At 40.9% G+C, this 20,818-nt stretch overlaps 1 protein-coding gene across 5 annotated transcripts in view; it reads right to left on the bottom strand.

Annotated features, from left to right (window-relative positions):
- LOC148327006 (plasma membrane calcium-transporting ATPase 1-like) overlaps positions 1-20,818 on the bottom strand; it is a 65,983-nt gene that overhangs the window by 11,031 nt on the left and 34,134 nt on the right. For 4 of the 5 annotated variants that reach the window (XM_088308492.1, XM_088308491.1, XM_088308490.1 and 1 more), the window contains exons 2-14: positions 17,015-17,389; positions 10,917-11,114; positions 10,535-10,792; positions 10,329-10,454; positions 9,967-10,092; positions 7,789-7,824; positions 3,643-3,816; positions 2,084-2,298; positions 1,694-1,936; positions 1,325-1,566; positions 864-1,101; positions 242-421; positions 68-155 (exon numbers count right to left, since the gene is read on the bottom strand). In XM_088308492.1, the coding sequence (XP_088164618.1) occupies positions 68-155; positions 242-421; positions 864-1,101; positions 1,325-1,566; positions 1,694-1,936; positions 2,084-2,298; positions 3,643-3,816; positions 7,789-7,824; positions 9,967-10,092; positions 10,329-10,454; positions 10,535-10,792; positions 10,917-11,114; positions 17,015-17,210 (2,320 nt within the window). In that variant the 5' untranslated portion in view covers positions 17,211-17,389. The remainder of the gene's footprint in view (positions 1-67; positions 156-241; positions 422-863; positions 1,102-1,324; positions 1,567-1,693; positions 1,937-2,083; positions 2,299-3,642; positions 3,817-7,788; positions 7,825-9,966; positions 10,093-10,328; positions 10,455-10,534; positions 10,793-10,916; positions 11,115-17,014; positions 17,390-20,818) is intronic. The other variant, XM_088308495.1, reaches the window with a different exon arrangement.

The raw sequence follows: 20,818 nt of genomic DNA, 5'->3' as shown, positions 1-20,818 counted from the left end.
AACATGCGCGAGCGTGAGATCCTCAACAACAACATGCTAATTAGCATCAATTAGCACGCTAACCCACCCTTGACGAGTGTGTGTTTGTCAGTCGGCGACGAACGAGCAAGAACTCGCAGTTTGGGCCAAACTTTGTCCAGACGCTCTTGTTCCACCTGTGGAAAAAAACAAACAAAAAAATGTTGTCCATTTCCTGTTTCTTGCTTATTATCACACTGCTCCATGTTGAGGCTCCGCCCACCTCCCCCTTGTCATTCCGGATCTGCTGGTTGAACTCTTTGCCCTCCATACACAGGAAGTCCTCGTTGGGCAGCAGGATTCCACACTTGGTGGCGATGGCTCGCGCGGTGTTGATGTTGTCGCCCGTCACCATGCGAACCGTGATACCCGCACGCTGGCACTTTGCGATGGCTTCAGGGACCTGACAACGAATGGATCATATCGATATCGGAATTAGTGCTTATATGCCTCTGACTAACACATTCACATCTTATTTCATGTTCTATGCTTCTAATGTAGCATATTTAGAGTCTAATGTACTATTTAGGTCATACTTAATGTTCTAAAGTCTAACAAACGCCAAATGTACCATTATGTACATTAAGTTTATTGTGTGCATTTCTCGCAAATGACATGTCGCAGCTCATGTTAATGTTTATACATTTTAATGTACCAGATTTACGCACATAATAATTAACGTTTCTACAATTCCAATATGCCACATTTACATATGTCATGGTTTACAGCTCTAAAGTTGCATATTCAACTCATTCACTGCCAATGACGGCTATAGACGTAAAAAATCCTTTTTTTTTTTACTTGGCTGGCAGTGAACGAGTTAAGTAACTTTTAATATTTAGCACCTCAGGCCTGACGGGGTCCTCGATGCCGACCACGGCGATGCAGGTGAGGTCGTTGACGATGTCGTTTTCCACATCCCAGTTGGGCTCGCCGCCTTCGGCCGGGAAGTCACGGAAGGCCAAGCAGATGGTGCGCAGGCCGTCGCAGGCCATCGGCTCGATCACCTTGCGCACCATCTCGTCGCGATCTTTGGGCTTGAACATGCGCAGGTGACCATCCGAGCCCAGGACACGCGAGCACCTGAGGGAGGGAGAGGGAGCTCTCATGCCAACTGCAAAATTCCGCACGACGAAAATGATCTCACACACTAATGAAGCACCTCTCACAACACGCTAATCCTCTCACATATACGGAAACACCGTCACACACTACTGAAACTTGTCACCCGTACGACTGAAAAATTACTCTCACACACACATACACACAACTGAAACACTAAAACATCTCTCCCTCACACACTCACTTCCTGAGGATGATCTCGGACGCCCCCTTGCTGTACATGCGGAATCCTCCGTCTGGATTCCTTAGGACGGTGCTCATGGATTTGCGTGAGGAGTTGAAGGTGTACACTTTGTACATCTTCTCCTCGGGAACCTCTTCCCTGATGGGCTGGTAGTCTCGCTTCAGGTCCAGAACCAGACCCAGGAGGGCGCACTCGGTCTTGTTGCCAACGTGGCGAGGGAGGCCGCCCTCCTTCTCCGGAGGCTTCAAGGAGAAGAAGGAGAAAGTTATTTTTTTTTCCCTTTGCCAGTTAAAAAAAGCATATTGTTGAGATACCAAAATAGACTTGCTACATTAGCTTAGCATAGGCGTTTGTTTTTGTCATACTCACCAGGATCTTGGTGGTGTAGGCCGAGTTGATGGAGATGCTGTTGACCAGGACTTCCAGGGTGTCGGGTTTGATGGCGCTGGGTTCGGGTACGGTCTTGTGATGCGTGTCTCCCATGTAGGCCTGCACCACGGTCATGCGGTTCATGGTCAAGGTGCCCGTCTTGTCCGAGCAGATGGCCGTGGCGTTGCCCATCGTCTCGCACGCGTCCAAGTGGCGCACCAGGTTGTTGTCCTTCATCATTTTCTATAAGACGGACGGCATGATGGACTTTTGAATACAACTTGTTGAAAGGTTTATAATTCCCGCGACGTCAATGCTCGTTTCTTTTGTCTCGTGTTTTGCATTGTATGACGGTTATGTGGTTTGGTTAAACACACAATTAATGTTTACCTTGACGGAGTAGGCGAGTGCTATGGTGACAGCCAGGGGCAGCCCCTCGGGGACGGCCACCACTAGAACGGTGACGCCGATGATAAAGAACTTGACAAAGTACTGGATGTAGATGGGCGTGCACTCGGACGTCCACGAGCGGCCCTGGATCCCGAACGTGTCGATGACGAAGTACAAGATCAGGATGATCACCGTCACCGCCGACATGATCAGGCCTGCGAACGACGGCCGCCAGTCAATCATAAGAACAATGAAAATGCATCGATGCATCGCATGAACTGAATAATAATAATAATAATAATAATATAATTGTGTAATTATTCACTTGTATTGACTGACCGGCAGCCCTCATGTTACCAATGAATAAATAAATAAATAAATCTTGACATTATAAAAGCGGATTATAATCAATTTTCACATTCTTCACAATACGTTGTATTAAAAAAAAAAACTATGCCAAATTTACCATTTGACTTTTTCCTTTTGAAAAAAATTTGAATTAAAAAAAATAAATAAAATGCATGTCAATATTTTGCAACATTTATAATTATACATATTAACAGTTTAAGAGATTTGTAATAATAATAAAAACATTGGGAAAATTAGTGGGGTTTTTTCAGTTTTCTTGTATAGCATATTTCCGGAGGTATCTGGCTGTAATAATAATAATAATAATATGTATACGTGTATACGGCTTGTGAGGATTTGTGGCTTGGATAATGGATGGATGCACACATGAAATATTGAAAATTGAAAAGTCAAGTGTGGCTTCTGAAGAAAATAATTAGGTTAATGTTTTAAATTTGAAGTGATCGTAAACGTAGTTCCTTGCATGCTGCTGTTTTGGTTAACAACAGGTGATTCAAAACAGACAGGAATACTTGCGGGCTTTTCAGCTTTATCTCTTCGCCCAAAATAATTCCATCCTAATTTTAATAAGGTCTCAAAATACGTATCCAATTCTGAGGGGAAAAAAACGCCACACCCACGTCTGATGTGCAAGTGAATGAAAATTAAGGTTGATTAAAAAAAAAGTCTGTCAATTCCAGGATGAATGGCATCCACGATCTGGGCCGGGGAGGAGGGAGATCCAATAAAAGTGAGTGCCTTGTGACCCGGCGTTTGCCTGAACGCTTTGCGGGATTTCAAAACAACACGCACACATTTACTGGAGTCGTCCACAATTAGGTTAGGCGGCTCAGCTTGTTAGCTAACTAGCTTATAAAAAAAATAAAAAATAAATAAATAAATAATTAGAACAAAATCTATTTTATTGATGTGTCATTATTCGAGGGTTTGATGACAAAAAATTTGAAATATAGAAAGAAAAATGTGGCCAATACATAAAAACTGGGTAAAAAAAAAGGGATAATAATTATGTATTTTTAATATATATTAAATATATTAATAATATATTTTTCAAATATATAAAGATAATTTGTCATATTTTTCATTTCTAAATTATATTTAAAAATAAAGAGGGAGAAATAATTCATGTTGTGTTGGGGAACATGTTGAGCTAAAAATAGTTTTGCGTGCTTTTTTTGCGAGCACCTCACCGGCCTTTCCGATCTGCACTGCCAGTCTGGTCAGCTTCCCCTGCAGCACCGACTTCTCTTTCTTTGGTACCACCACCTTCTTGACCGGCTTGGCCTCCTCCTTTTCCTCAGACTCGGCCGCCTCCTCGCTCTTGAGCGGCTGGATCTCCAACGCGATGCCATCCTGGGTCTTTGCTGAAAGGAGGATGGGGGGGGGGGTGTGAATGATAATGAGGAGGAGGAAGGATGTGAGGACGAAAGGTAGAGAGGCAGAGTAAAGGTTAGAGAGAGTAAAAAAATTTGGGATAAGTTTGGTTTGTTGTTATTATTTGATTTATTTATTTTTTTTTTTGCAGGGAGGAAGCAGCAGCTCTAAGCACCTACGTGGGGGGGGGCCCCCCCTACGTCCTTTTTCATCTATCTGGGCGCAGAGGAGCTTTCATCATGACAACAATCAACAGTTGTGTGTACAGCTTGTATTAGACACACGCGCGCACATACTCACAAAAACGCGCACACACACACACACACACATACCAGATTGTGATGAAGCGCAGCCGACGTAAACACAACAGCGGCTTACAACACAGAGCATTCAAACTTCACACACACGACTCCACTTGGTCGCCGTCGGCTCCCTGACCGAGCTCCATTTACTTGTAGAAGCACCGTTGAAATGAATTCAAATGCCATCAACGCCACCGTTGTTAATTTGAAGCGTTTCGAATGAAGAAAAATGAGAATGGAAACGAGTCAACTGGGTTTGTCAATCATGAGTGGACCCACAAAAAAAAATAAATAAAAAAAAAAAAGTCTCACGTTACCATGCCCAAAAAGACAGGTCAACGTCTGTCATTTTGGTTTGAAGCGGTCATGTATGTCATTTTTCCATCATTTTAAACACCCGCCCCCCCCCCAAATCCCGCTTCACTGTTCAAAATTAAAATTTGGTCAACATGTTTATCCTGGGTAGACTCGTACTGTAAAAATGAAGCTCTGCACGGAGGTCTAAGGTTTAATTGCCGTGAGGATTATGAGGGGGGAGAGGGGGGGGGGCCCTGAACCCCAAACTTTGAGCCCTCCGGTACTACAGCACACTAGACAGAGAGAGCATTTGTCTCACATGAGAGCTCCAAAAGCTGACAGGGAGTCTTGGCCTCATTTGCATAAGCAAACGGCCTCTTTGCATCTGGCGGACGCGTTTCATTGAGCTGCTTCCCAGCATGCACCGCTGCTCACCGAAAAGCCTTCTCACTTAATCTGACGCTGACTGGTTAACGCTGAAAATCTCCTCATTTCGGCGCGACAACAGCTCACGGGAAATGATTGCCGACATTTAACGGGGCTGATTTTGTGGATGTTGACGTGGCGACACAAACATTTACTTTTTGGGGTTTTCCGTTCAGTTTGATGTATTGATTTTAGTCGGGTGAATGTTTTTAATTCAGCCCGTTTCACAACGTGAAATTTGGTGGGCATGTTTATCATGAGTAGACCCACAAAAAAGTCTGTCAAAGAAGTCAAGTCGTCTGTCATTGGACTTTTAAAGAGGCCATTTTAGGAGAATTTTGTCCAGGGCTGTCTTGTAATTGCTTTATTTCGTCATTGTTATTTTTTTTTTTTTTAATTCATCCTCCATAGTCTTTTTGATTACGCAAGATGAAATTTGGTCGAAAATTCCATCGTGAGCCGACCAATAAAAATATCTTAAGAGAGGAAGTTTTGTTCTAAGAATCCCGGCGGTGTTTCAAGTCAAACTTTTTCCATGTTAAGATGAATTTTTTTAGACACGTCAATAATAAGCAGACCCACAAAAAAAAATTCTCCAGAAGAGATGCCCAAACAGACAACAAGTGTTCTGTTTTGGTTTGAGGCCATTTTAGGCTCATTTTGTCAAAGACCTTCTTGCAATTGGATTTATTTCGTCATTATTAATCTTACAATCCAGCACCCGACGCCAGTTTCATTTATTAACATGAAATTTGGTAGACATGTCTATAATGAGCAGCGTCGCAAAAAAAAAAAAAAAAATTCTCAAGAGGCCATGCGTGTCGTTCAAGTTGGATGACTCGCTATAAAAGAGAAAACGATTTAAATTCAGCCCCCAACGCTAGTTGGTGAGTTTTATGTAATGTGTTATTATTCTTTTACGTCTTTCAATCATCCGCTGATGCGCAGGAATTTTTTTTCAGCTCTGTGTGTTTTTCAAAATTCAAAATGCTTTCAACGCTGAGAAGGAAACGATTTAAATGCCACAACAAAAGACAGTGAAGGTTGATTTATGACCCCTGATAAAACAATCAATGGCTGACTATGAGACGACAAAAGGATTAATAAACCCTCATAAAAACAAATGTAACCTTTGAACAATAAAACATCTGAACCTTTGATTTGTATTTTTGTTGTTGTTGTTGTTTTATCAAGGACCATGAAGCGATAGGACATAAATTAATCTGCCCCGGTTTACAGATTTCTAATCTTTTTTTTTTGGGAGGGGGTCAAACTTTTTAACGGCAAAACGCAAAGCGTCATCTGTATTTTGAAGCTTTCAAACCAGGAAGCGGTGGAGCTTTCAACCAGCAAAGGACATGGTACTAACGGACACTGAAACCCACTGACCAATCACAGCACGACTCCACCACGGGGAGTGTGTGTGCGTGTGTGCGTGTGTACACTGGTGGGGAGTCGGACAATCAAAAAGAAAAACGACAGCAAGTCCACAAACAGACGACAAACTGAAAAAGGACCACCCGAAAAACCACAGCGATGCAGAACCACGACAGCTGGGTGAGATGGACGGATGATGGATGGATGGCAGGAGGAGGAAAAAGAGGAGCGAGGGGAAAAGACGAGGTGGCAGCGGGACAGGCGAAAGAGGAGGAAGACCACGATGACGAGACAACATCAAAGTCCTGAGCAACAACCTGCAAAGAACCGAAGAAGAAGAAGAAGAAGAAGACCAACAGCACCACATTTTGCTTCCAGGGTGCAACTCCCAAAAAAAAAAATTTTTTTTTTTTTTTTAACTCATTCACTTCCAGTCGAAAAAAAAAGAAAAAAAGATTTTTGACGTCTTTATCCGTCAATGGCAGTGAATGAGTTAAACAGACATTTTTCACCAATTCATGGCCTGTGATTTTTTTTTTTTGGTAATCTTACCACCAGGGAGCAGCGGAGTTTGATTGTGAGCATCTCAAGCACTCCACCACCAGTAGGCACGCATGATTTGGGATTCCACCAAACCCCGAAATGGCAGCAGATGCTCAAACGACAGGAGATGCGCGTTCGTTCGGCCGCGTGCGCGTCACCTTGCGCAGCAAGTCCGACATGCGTAATCACTGACAAGCGAGTGTGCTCTTCAGCTTGTGGTGATGTCATCAGAAACAAACGTACACAGGCGGCAAATTAACACTCAGGGGTGTGCTTCGTTTTCTGGATGATGTGGACGCAAATAAAATCGAAATTCTTTTTGTTTCTGCGTTGTTCTTCTCGTTTCAAATCGACAGAAAGTGCATAAAAATGACGAGATGTTTAAAAACAAGTTTTGCTTTTTGGGTTTCTCGCTAAGGGATTTGCTTGATTTCTCCTGATACCAAACAAACTTTGAGTTAAAAAAAAAAAAGGAAAAAAAATCCAAGCATTAGTTTGTATTTACATCTTTGTACTTCTTATGAAAACATCTTGCATCGTGGTTTAGCGCTGCATTTGCTTCCATGTACGACCTCAACTATCTGAGCATATTTTGTGTCGAGAGGCTGAAAGTATCGCAACGATTAATCCGATTAGTTGTCGATTAATTCCTACTAAGTAGGAAACACGGACTGTGCTTTTGTGAGAGGGCTCCTCTCTGTTGGCAGCCATGTTAGTGTAAGCAGTGCGCATCAGCAAACGACAGAAACTGCAATCAAAAAGTAAATAAGCAAATCATCGCCAAGACAAGGGCGGATGCCAAAGCGGGAAAGCTTGAGTGTTGTAAAGCGAGGGAACAGCCCCCTTTGGAATAAGAGAAAGAAAGAGAGAGAGAGAGAGAGAGAGAAAGAGCACCCCCTCCTGCCTCTGGATGGAGATGACGGGGGAGGAGGGGGAGGAGGAGGTTAGGGGGGAAGAGGACGAGGGAGAGGGAGGATGGCGGGACAGAGCGACAGGTGGATGAATGGAGGGGGTTACCTTTGTTGCGATTTTCGGGGGGTCCTTGTTTTTTACCTGTTCGGACAGAGAGAGAGGGCGGAATGCTGAGAAGATGGATCAAAAGAATCAAACTGAAGGAGAACTTCAAACACTGCCTGTGTCTGTGTGTGTGAGTGTGTGTGCTGTTAGCAGGAATGGACCAATCAGAGAAGAGGGGACACACTCACGCCTGTCGTGTCTAGTTGGAGCCAACCAATCACAAATGATGAACAGACAGAAAAAGACTTATTAAAAACATAAAAATAAAATAATAATAATAATAAAAATCATAATAAATATATACATATATATATTATGAGTTTTATTATTATTATTTTATTTTTTATTTTTTAATAACTTATTTATATATATATATATATATATATATAAAATCATATTGATTTTTGTTAATATAATTTATATAGATTAATAAAAAAAATTCTGGATTCTAAAGTAAAATAAATAAATATAATGTTGGGAAAAAAATTTTTTTAAGAAAAATTATAGTAACATTAATATTTTTATTTAGCTCCTAAGTGAATATGCTGTCAAATTTGGCGTTCTTTTTTCCGCATTTGACTGATTTGTGAAATGCGTTAAAAAAACAAACAAAAAAAAAAAACACGAGGCAGACAGTGTCCCTCTTTGGCACTGACTCGGTCCATTCGTCCACTTCCTAAATGAATGCCTGACAAACTCAAATGTTAGCCAAGGAAACAAATGAGCAGACAGAAAATCCAAAATAACCAGTGAGCGGGATCACAAGCAAATCATAAACACTACAAGAGAGCGGTCGCCAGCTCCACCAGACTGTAGCCGAGCATCACGCCGCTCGCTGTGTGCACACGCCAACATCCTTTTGGTAATTCTCTTTTTTTATTGAGTTTTTATTCAATACCAGTAGAGGCGTGCGTTTTAACCGAGAAGGCCATTGATTATTTCATTCATTCATTCAACAGCAACGCCACACTGATGATTCATGATTGGTCGACCTGACAAAAAAAAAACTAATTCACGTGTAAGGTAAATTACACGCTAGCTCATTCTGAGGACACATTTTTGACTCAACTTGACTGGATTTACACCGCAGCTTGTGCTTTAACGCTTTTATTGCACTCTTTACATTGAACTTCAATGGTCGATTATCCGTTTGTCGCTTTATCGCGGTTTGAATAAGCTGAGGGTTCAATAAGCGTTAATACCGGCTCTGTCACCGGTAATGAGCTTTTCTTTGATTTCTAGAGGGGACGTCGAAGCAGGGCACAATTTCATTGGCTGCTTTCAGAGATGAATAAACCAAGTGAATTGCCTCCAATTAACTTTTTTGAGGGGAGGGGTGAGCAGTAAGTCACGGCCGAGGAGAAGGAGGGTGGGAGCAAGACGAAAGAGACACTCTGCAAATGCGGGTGCCTTTTTGCTTTCTCATTACAGTGCATTGTAAAAAAAAAATAAAAAAAAAATGGTGCCGGCGGGTACTAGTTAGCCCCAAGGACAACATAAGTAGCCCACAACTCTGTTCTAAAAATAGCTCATGAGAGAGATGATGAGAGACTGTGACATTTATTTTATTTATTTTGACTTAATATGTTCAAAAAAAAAAAAAAAAAACTTTTTTTTTTTATTGACCCAAATATTTGGATGTGTACATTTATGTGCGATATTTTTGCTCCCGGTTATCATTCTGGCAGATCTAATATTGGGGGGGGAGCGAGTGAGCGAGCTTGTTTGGGGGCGAAAATGCAAACGAGTTTTGAAAAATTATCAGTGACATCATCAATTAATCAATTTGACACAACTGATTAGTCAACATCGGCTAGACTTTGACGACAAATCTTTTGCATGTCTTTAATTTGCCTTTTGTGCATCCAATTTAATGTAACTGACAGCAGGATAGTTCCATCATATTTTAAGGTCTATACATATTTACAGTACCAGATTATACATTCATGTAAACAGATTTTTGTCGCATATTCACATTATATGTAAAGTACTCAAGCATGAAGTGTAAAGCCAGCCGAAAAAGTCATTTCATGTAGTTTGGATCAAGTTGTTGCTGACAAAAGTCCAAATGAGCACAAAAAAACAAAAAAAAAACAAAAAAAAAAAACATTGATGTTCTAGTGGGGTTTTTATTTATTTATTTATTTTTTTTCATGTTTGTGTGTGTCTCCTTCGTACTTTTCTTGGCCTTCTTTTCCTCGTCGTTCTCGCTGGCACCGAGCAGCGTGAAGATGATTCCCGTCTGAGAGTTGAGGCCCACGGCCGACACCACCATCCGACCCGAGCCCTCCATCACGTGCGTCCCTGCCGGCCAAAAAGACACTTTGAGTATCGCTATGCTAACATGTAGCAAGATAGCTACTAGATCAAAAGAAGTGCTGACGTGGCTCCACCAGGGTTTCATTGAGGTTACAATATCGAAATGTGAATTGACTAAATGCAACTTAAAATGCTAACAATTAGCATGCTAACATCTAGGGAGAGAGCAACAGTTAGCTTCCTAGCGGCTAGCGATCAAACTCAGAATTGGTTTGACTCACCTGACAGCAACATGGGATCTTTCTCCAAAGACTTGCGGACATGATCGGACTCTCCAGTGAGGGAGCTCTCGTCAATCTTCAGGTCGTTGCCTTGGATCAAAATCCCGTCAGCTGGAAGGAGATCTCCTGCGGTTCCAATAAGAGAACATCAGGAACCATTTCAAATGATATTTGGTCAAATGCTAGCGTGTGGTCGTTTTGCGTACCGTATTTGATCTGCGCGATGTCCCCCACCACCATCTCGGCCACGGGGATCTGTATGACTTGTCCCTTGCGAATGACGGTGAACTTCTGCTCCTGTTCGATACGACTCTGGAGGCCTCGGAACTGCTTCTCTTTGGACCAATCGTTGAAGGCCGTCACCAGCACCACGATGATGACCGAGAACAAGATGGCCGCGCCCTCGATCCAGCCCGCCTGCGCCTCGCCCTCGTCCTCCACGCCGCCCGACACCTGGCCGCAAGCTGGGGAAAAAAAAAAAAAAAAAATGAATGTATGACAATCAGTGCTCATGATTGAGCTGAATTCATCCTGGAGCTGACATGTTTGACTTTTGGAAGCAGGTCATGGACCGAGGTGTAAACGGACCTTCACTGTCTCCGCCCTCCAGGTGGTAGAAGGACAAGCCCAGCGAGATGATGGCGGCGATCTCCAGGATGATGAGCGTGACGTCTTGCAGAGCTTCCCACACCAGCTGCAGGAAGGTTTTGGCCTTCTTGGGCGGGATGAAGTTCTGCCCGAATGCCGCGTGTCGCTTCTCCAGGTCCACGGGGTTCCCCGACAGACCTGCGGGACATAAGTGGCATCAGGACGGAAACGTGTGCAAGTAGCAAGTCTTGCCCTTCAAATTTCACGTCATCGTGAGAAAATTCAAGTTGAGTTCGCGCGAGATTTCAATCAAGTCGAGTTAAGTCGTGACTTGGGTTTAAGCAAGTCATAAGTTAGCTGGAGCAATCTTGTTAAGGCAATCACACACAATTTTTTTTAAATCGCACATTAGCCGCTTTGCACTCTGTATTTGTACATAAGTTTGCTGTAAAATCACATTTAAAAAAAAAAAAAAAAAAGTTTCCGGATATATCGCGACTTTAAAAAGTCAGAATTTCAAAAGCTGTACAACTTTCTACCAGCAGGGGGCGTTTTGTGACAGAACAGTTTAGCCCTGGAGGACTTACGAAGTCCGAGAACATTTAGTGTGGAGAGGCTGAAATCTGATGATTTGGAAATTTTGAAGAGACACAATGTCTTGAATCGATGCATCAATTGTGCTTATTAATTTAATAATCGATTCAATGTCAATTAATGGAACAATTGTCGCGTCTCAAAGCCAGCCCGCTGCTAATGTGTCTGACATGCAACTAGAGCTGGGTATCGATTCAAATGTCCAAAATCGATTTGATTCGATTTGGCTTTTGATTCACTTTGATTGATTTTCGAGTCAAACGACGATTTCTCGTAGTACGAATTTTACTTTCGTATAGCTGAGAATAACCAATGATGCAATAAGTACAAACTGCTTGCTGTAACTAAGTGAATTAGGAAAAATTATATTTACATTAAGAATTTAACGTTTTATTTAACATGACCTGATCAAAACAACACATTCATTGTCCTTCATGCTTGTTGGCACTTACTTCACCGTTTCCGCCATTTTGTTTTGATACGCTACTTTCGCGTGATGCAAAGTCATGTAAATACAAGGAGAAAAAGACATTATTGAAAGTATTGATTCATGGTTTTATGAATCAATATCGGGGTATGAAAAGGAAAATCGATTCAAATCCATTGAAATGGATGTTTTTAAGCCACGCCCTACACGCAATCTGATGTCGACCTACTTGTTTCTAACGTTTTCTGACAAATAGCGACATTCCTGTTTGTTTGCTGCCATTGCAATACGATGAAACGGTCACAGTTTTGCAATTTTGAATCTAAATTGGTCATTTGATTCTAACGGCAGCCTTCCCTGTGGAACACCTCCCACAGAAATGCAATCTGGTGCAGCTCACCCGTGCCAACATGGCACCGGGGCAACACCCGAGCAGCACGCTCTATGGATGACACTCGAAGCGCTCGTCAGATCATCGCTCAACTCGGTCGAGGGGGACACGAGAGCCCTCAGGGCCAGATGAGCTAACGTGTCGGAATGAGATAACGCGCCGGGAGGAGTCACATGACCGCGTGTGATGGATGCGGGGTGGGAAGCCGAGGGCGGACCCAGTCCAAGAGTGTGAATGGAGTTTGCGCCTTGTTGCTTTGATGGGTCCATTGGACTTAAAAATAAAAACGATTTGTTTTGATCAAGATTCCAAGTCGGGTGCACAAAAAAGACCAATTTGTGTTTGATATTAATGGAAACATACGTTTCATTGGCTGATGACTGAATTTGTATTTGATCTTATCAAAAAGGTTGTCATTGCACTCGTGAAAACCAAATTTTCTTAACTCATCCACTACCAGCCAAATGAAAAAAAAAAAAAAAGATTGATCTTTGACGTCTTTAGCCGTCAACGGCAGTAAATGAGTGCATTTTTTTTTAGTTTTGTTGAAAACTAAATTGAGTAACATTTTTGATTTTGCTTGTTTGCTGATTAAAATGTCCAAAACAAAAATGCTAGATTTAGTAAAGAAAATGTTTGACATAATAAACGTTCGATGAAGACACGTTAAGAAAGCCCCTCCCCACCAAAAAAAAAACAAAAACTAAACTTTTATACTCTAACCTTGGCTTGAAACCCCCAACCCCTTTTGAAAACATATTTAAAACCCTCCTTTGAACCTCTAACGTCTTTGAACGTCTCACGCCCCATCAAACGAGTTGACAGTGAATCGCATCTTAATTGGCTGGTGACACGTTTGTTTTGCTCAGAATGAATTACGTCGCTGCTAAACGACGTGTCTTAGCTAGCGACAACAAAACGGCCACAGGTGGTGACGTGTGGCGACATCGACAACATCGCATGAACGCAAAAAACGCGGCGGAGCGAAATTGGAGTGTGACTTTTTTTTTGGGGGGGGGGGGGAGTGGGCGGTTGTAATTTGTCAGTGAAAAGAAAGCAGATGTGATAAATGTCCAAACGGCCGCAGTTGCCATGGCAACTTGTACAGAAGACACCCGCCGTCTTCGTCTTCCTCCTCCAGGAGGGAAGGAATGAAAAGGGGGAAAAAAGGAAGACAAAAAAAAAAAAAAAACGCACATTTTAGCACATTGAGGACAAACGGGAGCGAACCTCCGCCAAGGCTCTGAGTTTATACGAGAAAACATTCGCATAGCTCGATGCTTTGCTGCTTGGAAAACCAGATCAGGCTGTGCGTGCGCGCGCACGTCAGAGTAAATTGGACTCAGATAACATCTCATATTGGTGACCAACTTTTTTCATAAATAATAAAACATCTAAAGATCAGAAGCACAAAACAATGTGTGTGTGTGTGTGTGTGTGTGTGTGTGTGTGCGCGCATGTTATGGTCGTGCGTATGAGTTTTCCAAGAAGTTGGTTTCATTCACTGTTTCCTTTTTTCTTCTTTGTTCTTCAAAGTAAAAGCGAAAATTTGCACACGTTTTACTTTGAAAAAACACAACGCATGTCGACACAATTTTAATCCTTTTTTTTTGGTTTTTTAGATCTGCGATTTAATGAGACTTCTGTGATAGTTTTTTTTCCCACGAGCACATCATGTTTTTTTAAATAATAATAATAATAATAATAATAATAATAATAATAATAATAATAGATTTGTTGGGCATTGCAACGGGTGGATTTTTTTTCCGGAGGCATCATGGCGATAAAATAAAGCGTGGAAAAAAACATTTTTAGGTCAAACTTAAAAACAAATAATGACCTAAAAAAACCCTCCAAAATACGTTTCTGGACACATGCAATTGAAATTCCGCTTTTGTGGAGGAGAATATTTACTTGTGAGAAGGTGAAATGTGAAGTGAAACAATGATCTAAAGCAGGTGCGGGCAAACTACGGCCCGGGGGCCACATGTGGCCCGTTAAACATTTTAATCCGGCCCGCCGAACTTGAAAAAAAATTAATTAATAAACTGTCAGAGAAAAACCTGCTCATCGTTGAGCGTTTGTTTGAAAAGTCCGAAAAACAAAGACAAAAAAGGTTTTTCACATTCCGTTGACATCTTCTTGACAGCATAACTCCTAAAATAGTCCATTTATTTTTAGTTTATACGCCACGTCTCATATCAGCTTGCGACAAAAGCTGGATGGTGAGAAAAAAAAAAGTCATAATTTTTTTTTTTTCTTCCGAGGCCATGATGAAAAGAGCATCAGCAACCACCCGGGAGACTTCAGACGGACGCTTCACAAGACATCAAAATCGTAACAGCAGATAAAAAAAGATGAAACGTGCTCGCTGACACTTCACGTGCGCAGTTCAATGCAAGTGTGTGAAGCGTGCCGCTTTGGAGTCGAGCGTCGCACTTCAAAAACGTCATTTCAAATAATTCGACGAAGGCATGCTTGGATGTCTTCGGCCTCATTTTTGCAATTGTAGAAATACACTAAAACTCAATTTGGCCTCATTGATCATTTTTTTTTCAAATTTGGAATTTAATTTGTCAAGTAATAACGGCATTTGGTGAGATTTTATTATTATTTTTTACTTACTAATAAAATAAGTATAAAACATTTCTGGTGAATGAAGCCCAATTACAAATGTTTCAATATTAGTGTTTTCCTTTAAATACTTTAAAAACATATATATACATATATATAAAAATAGGATTTATTTTAAAATGATAAATGAATAAATAAACAGAACTACATCCATCTTGAAAACTCTTATTGATTAATTATGAAACATTTTTATAGGGAAAATGGAGCCTAATTACAAATAAATTTATTTAAAAGTTTGACTTATTAAAAAATAACTATATAATAAAATAATAACAACAAAAAAATCAAAATATATTTTCAAATAAAAAATATACATATTCAACCAAAAAATAAAAAAAGGATAATGAAATCCCTGATTTAGGAAAATCTGACATTTTTTTTATTGAAACATCTTTATGCTGAATGCAAACATATAACAAATCTTTCTTTGTAATTTAAAATAATAAGATACTATAAATATATGTTTTAATTATGAAAAACATGAATTAAAAAAAATGTAGATAAGGATTAAGATAAAGACTTTGTAATTGTGACCAATGCGACGACGACGACCGCCGCGATAGTTTGTCGCGGGAAGTCGTTAGTTGCGTGGCGGACGCTGCAGCTGATTTGCTAAATGGAAAGCCGCAATGATCTATGGAGACATTAGGGGAGCCGCCTGGAACTAATTTCAATTCACCAATGGACCTGCGCACACACACGGGATCAAAGTTGATGATGATGACGACAACGGCAGAGAGAACAAGAAAGAAAGAAAAAGCAGCAGGCCGCCGCTACGGCCATTTTCTGCCATCATATTGGCTGGACGACATTTTCCGGGTTTATCCGAAATGATGTCAGCCAAGGTGTTATTACTCATATCATGTCCGGCATAACAACCAGAATACAAACAAATTATGGTCATTGTTGTAGCTGTTTTGGGGGAAAAAAATGTTGAATTTGAACTTGATGAAAAAAGCTACTGTGTCATTTGCTAATGCTAATTGTGTTAGCGGTTTGTGTGTGGTGGGCACAGAACCTTTAAATGGGCCAGGTTTTCAGAAGTGCTAGCATTAGCATGGTGCATTAGCATCTTTTGTTAGCGTGGTGCGTTCGCCCATGTTCTTTCTTTTTTTTTTTTTCCCCCCCACAATATTGCTCAGATGCGGCCCATTCTCTCCACAAGAGGTCATAATTGATAGATTTGTCACATCTTCGCTCAACTATTGGAACTTGCTGCTGCTTTTGGTCTTCCCATGTGTTGCATTTGTGTTTTTCATTTCTTGTTTTCGCTGTACGAGTCCATTTACAGCACTTTTGCTTTTCCAGCAAACTCTTCTGTTTCTTGTGCTAAGCAACAATTGCAGATAGTGAACATTATATATGTCACGTGTTCTTAAATCAATCATGAATAACGGCCAGAAGGGCAACGAGGAGATATTTTTGGCGATATTCAGCATTTTCCTGTTTTTTTTGTGTTTTTTTTTTAAACTTCTCTCTGCAACGTCATTCAAATCCTTCTTAAAGTGTAATAATGTAAAACTGGCAAATATTGTCGCTGTAATTCATGTTGTTGTCAGTTTTAAGTTATTTTAGTCAATGTATATTTTTGTCTTAATCGGCCGATTAATCGTTTTTTCAGATTTTTTTTTCTTCCTTTTTTTACGAAATGATCTGAATCAGCATCAGCCTAAAAATCCTTATGAGTCGGACCAGACTTGAAAGTTTGATTATGGCTCCAAGTATACTTTTTAAGGTTTGATTACTTTGCCCTAAAATATGACATGGCTTAGCACCTTTTTGTGGTACCGCATATTCAGTCCCGAAACCTTCATTGACAACATGCTGGTTTTTGGTGACACTGAGAACCAAAAACAAGTCTGCGCATTCTAGAGCATTCTCTAGAACTCCGGAATGTGCGACCCACGGAAATTACAGCGGCTTCCTCAGTAGGAATGTTTCAATCTCGACTTCATCTAGGCCTGTTTTACTGCCACTTCCCCCGTCCCCTACCCCCTCCTCTCCTGCTTTCTCAGAGCGGTTCGTCTTCTTCCGTGGCCGTCGTTTTTTTACCTTCGATGGGTGACGTTTTGAGGCGTCTGCAGATGCCCTGCACGTCGCCGTAGTCATCTCGTATCTTGTTGACGGCCTCCCCGCTGCGCAGCTCCATGAGTCCTCGCAGGTCGCTCACCGTTACCCCAAAGTCGCCGTCGTGGTTGCCATCGGCAACAGAGTTCCCCGGAGGGTGGTCCGCCGTGTTGTTGGCCATGTCGGCAGTCGCGGCAAGTCCGTTAGTGTCTCTCCGATGTCAGAAAAAGTCCAAAGAGGGGGCGTGTCAGTGGAAGGGGATTGTGGGTAGTGTAGTTTCACAGGTTAACTCCTCACTGGGACGGGCATGCTCCTCTGTGTTACCATGGAAACGGGGGCAAACATGTTCAGAGGGTTTGGCTGTGAACACAAAAAGGAAGTAGAATGGATGAGAAGATGAGATGAAGCGCTGCAAATAAACCACAAATGATTAGTCAAAAAAATCCAGTAATTAATTGACAATTAAAGTACTCGTTAGTTGCAGCGCGAGGCAAAACCACACATTTATTTTTCTTTTCTTTGGTATTTTGTGTGTAATGTTTGTCAGTGTCTGTCCTGGTTGTTGTGAAAATTTGGACTTTTCTCTTGATGACCAAAACAGCAGCACATAAATGGCTCCCTTGTTATTTTATTTAAAGTGCTTACATTGCTTCAAAAATCAAATTTGTATATTTTTTTTAACAATAATTCAATAAAATAAAAGTGAAGTATACTATTGGCCTAGCTTGTCATAAAAACAATGTAGAAATAAAGAATCAATGATTCTGCTCGTGTTGGGAATTAATGCCATGACTCACATTTTCCAAATGGGAAAGGTTGCTAAAAATTGCTAAATAACTAAATAGCTAAATTTTAAACATGCTTTTGTAAACCGGCTTTTCTCTATTTGCCGTCAAGTTAATTATAGGGGGGGAATAATCATAAATAAATTAATCCAAATCAACGGATAAAATCAAGCCATTGGCTAGCTCTACCGCTAACATTTTGTGTTATTTTCCTGACACTCACCCCATTTTTTTTTTTTAAAAGCTAAAGCCTAAAAAGTACAAAAGGAAAAGGAAGTGCTCGGAAGTAAGACTGCTTCGACAACACAATAGCTTCAAAAACGAGAAGTTGGATGCGTGATAATCGACCAAGTGCGCGCGTGCGTTCATGTGCGTGCGCGCACAAATTCCAGGCCATCACTACACATGATCTAATTGCTCATCAAATGCGTTAGCACAGTTAACTATTCAGTGGTACACACACACACACACACACACACACGTGTACGCGCTGATGCGGTCAGAGGGTCATTATGGGATGTCGTGCTGCCCATTGAATGGCGACGATGAAAGAGCGTCAGTGTGGACGACTCGTTCAAGACACGCGCGTCGTCCACACGCAACTGGGATTTAGGTCATTAAAACGTTTCAGGTTCAAAACTTGAGAAAAGATCAGCCGCAAGTTTTTCCTGGGAAGATGACAGTTTCCACGTTTTGTCACGGCTTTGAAAAATGTGCAGATTGGTCACGTGACACGACTGGAAAATGAGTCAAGTTCAAATGTGGGCATAAAAGATCTGACATTATTCTTTAAACAGCGAGATAATAACTCTTATTTTGAGTGGATAATTGATTAATATAATAATATATATATGTATAATTTATATAATAATCTAATAATGATTTATTCTATTGTCATTATAAAGAAAAACTGTTGACTATGTAAAGTTTATCATTTAAAATGTGAAAATATAAAGATTAAAGGTTATAATTTATTTATCTGCACTAAATCAATGTACCAATTATTTAATTGAAATCATTGTTATAGAGTTTTAATACTATATAAATACAATAAAATAATATGATAAATAGCGGAGCCCATATATTTGCATTTTATTAAAGTTTTTTTCAATCATTTTTTTTTTTTTCTCATTTGTCACCCCCACACCTCAACCCCGTTCCATGCATTTGAATGGATGTCAATTAGAGGCGTATTTTCGCTATCCGCCGGCCAGTATTGTCCCTCTCCCCCAAGAATTAAGGTGGCCCAACATGCTCTAAATTTCGTGGACATGTCTAACAAAACAGGACTCACAAAAAAAAGCACAAAATCAAAGAGGAAGCTGTTATTGCACACTTCCAGCATCAAAAAACAATCAATCAGTCCAGGACACCATCGTCCCTAATTGACATTGGATTGGGTGGTTAGGTCAATCAAAACTGGTGGAACAAAAAAAATCCTCAAGAACCAAAGCCCCAAAAAATGAACCGTAAGCACTTGACAAATGGCTGACACAAAATAAGAACGATTTGGAGGATTTGCCATGAAAAATCAAAACGTTGCAATCATCCATGTGGAAGATCAGAAGAAAAAAAAAAACATCCCAGAAGTTTGGGTAGTGTCACACAAACATTACACAAACACACGCCTCCCAATGAAGTGTTTGTCAAATAGTTGACCGCACCCACTTGTGTCCAAAGGTGAGCAAAGCTTCCAGCTCACAGTCATAAAGACGCAAACGGAATAAATTGGCATGCACAACTTTTGACATAACACACACACACGTTTGTGTAATCATCATATACATATCTATCTACATATAATATATATGATCTATTTTCTAATAGTGTCCATTCACGTTTTTCTGCTCAACTGCTGCTACCCTCCTTCCCCTTCCTCTTCCTCTTCCTCTTCTCCGAGCCTCTGCAGACACACCTGCTCTGCATACTAAAGCAGCAAGCAAGCAGCCTGCTGACTACACTCGTGCACAGACACACACTTGCACTCACAATCCAAGTATGCAATGCAAACTCCCTCGCTCTGCTGGCCACACCCTCCACACACACGCACACACACACACACACACAAAGGAACTTGTTTTTTTTTTTGCTCCCCTTGTTGCACCAAGCAACTGAGCCAATGCTTGGGCCTCATGGAAAAATGGCTCAACAAGGACACCCACACGCACACACACATACTGGATTGACGCTGCATACTTCAGGTGACACAATTGTTATTTTCTTCTCCCAAGTGACACAATTGTGACCTGACGGCAGCCTAAAGGGGGGAAAAAAAAAAAAAAAAACTTGACGGGAATCTTCAATAAGTGCATTAAAAAAAAAAAAATGAAATAAATAAATCAAATAAAATTGGACACATGAGCTAGATGCCAACCAGAGCGGGGGGGTAAATTAAAATTTCACGTGATATAAAATATGATTACGAGGCAATAGGTGCGTCGAACATTGAGAAGGACGTAGAAAATTAGAAGCGCATCCAAAATGAAATAAGTCAAATAAAGTAGAGTGATGAGGAGGAGGTTGGCCCTCGATAAAAATCAACGGAAGGCCGAGTAAATGCGGTGTAGCATTTCCGATTTGTATTATTGATGAATTATTATCATCCTTTATGTCTGCGTTAATGCTCGTCAAGTTATTTACATGCAACTTGTTGCAGGCCTACAAAGGGAATTAAGCGCTTGACCCGCCCTGGAAATACACACGAGAAATTGATTATTCCAACGATTAATCGCATCAAATGTAGTTTCCATTCAAGTTTATTTCCCGTAAACGCTTGAGTTGATCTGATTAGAGTTGCTTCTTTGCTATTGTTTTAAACAAACAATCAGATCAATAAAAGTTTGGCATAAATGCGTCACTTCAACATTCACACTCGCTCGCTGTTGTTGTGCTTTCACCCTCTCACGGTCGGAACTGTATCGGGATTCAAATCACGGACCCAGATAAGCAAGTCCGCGAGGACTAGCGGAAGAGCTGAGAGAAAACTTTGAAGTCATTTAAATCT

This window comes from Idiotropiscis lumnitzeri, chromosome 11 (assembly GCF_059441095.1).
Source record: "Idiotropiscis lumnitzeri isolate Australia: NSW breed Sydney's pygmy pipehorse chromosome 11, RoL_Ilum_1.0, whole genome shotgun sequence".
In the NCBI taxonomy this organism is placed as follows: domain Eukaryota; kingdom Metazoa; phylum Chordata; class Actinopteri; order Syngnathiformes; family Syngnathidae; genus Idiotropiscis; species Idiotropiscis lumnitzeri.
This window is presented reverse-complemented; position numbering and strand designations above follow the sequence as displayed.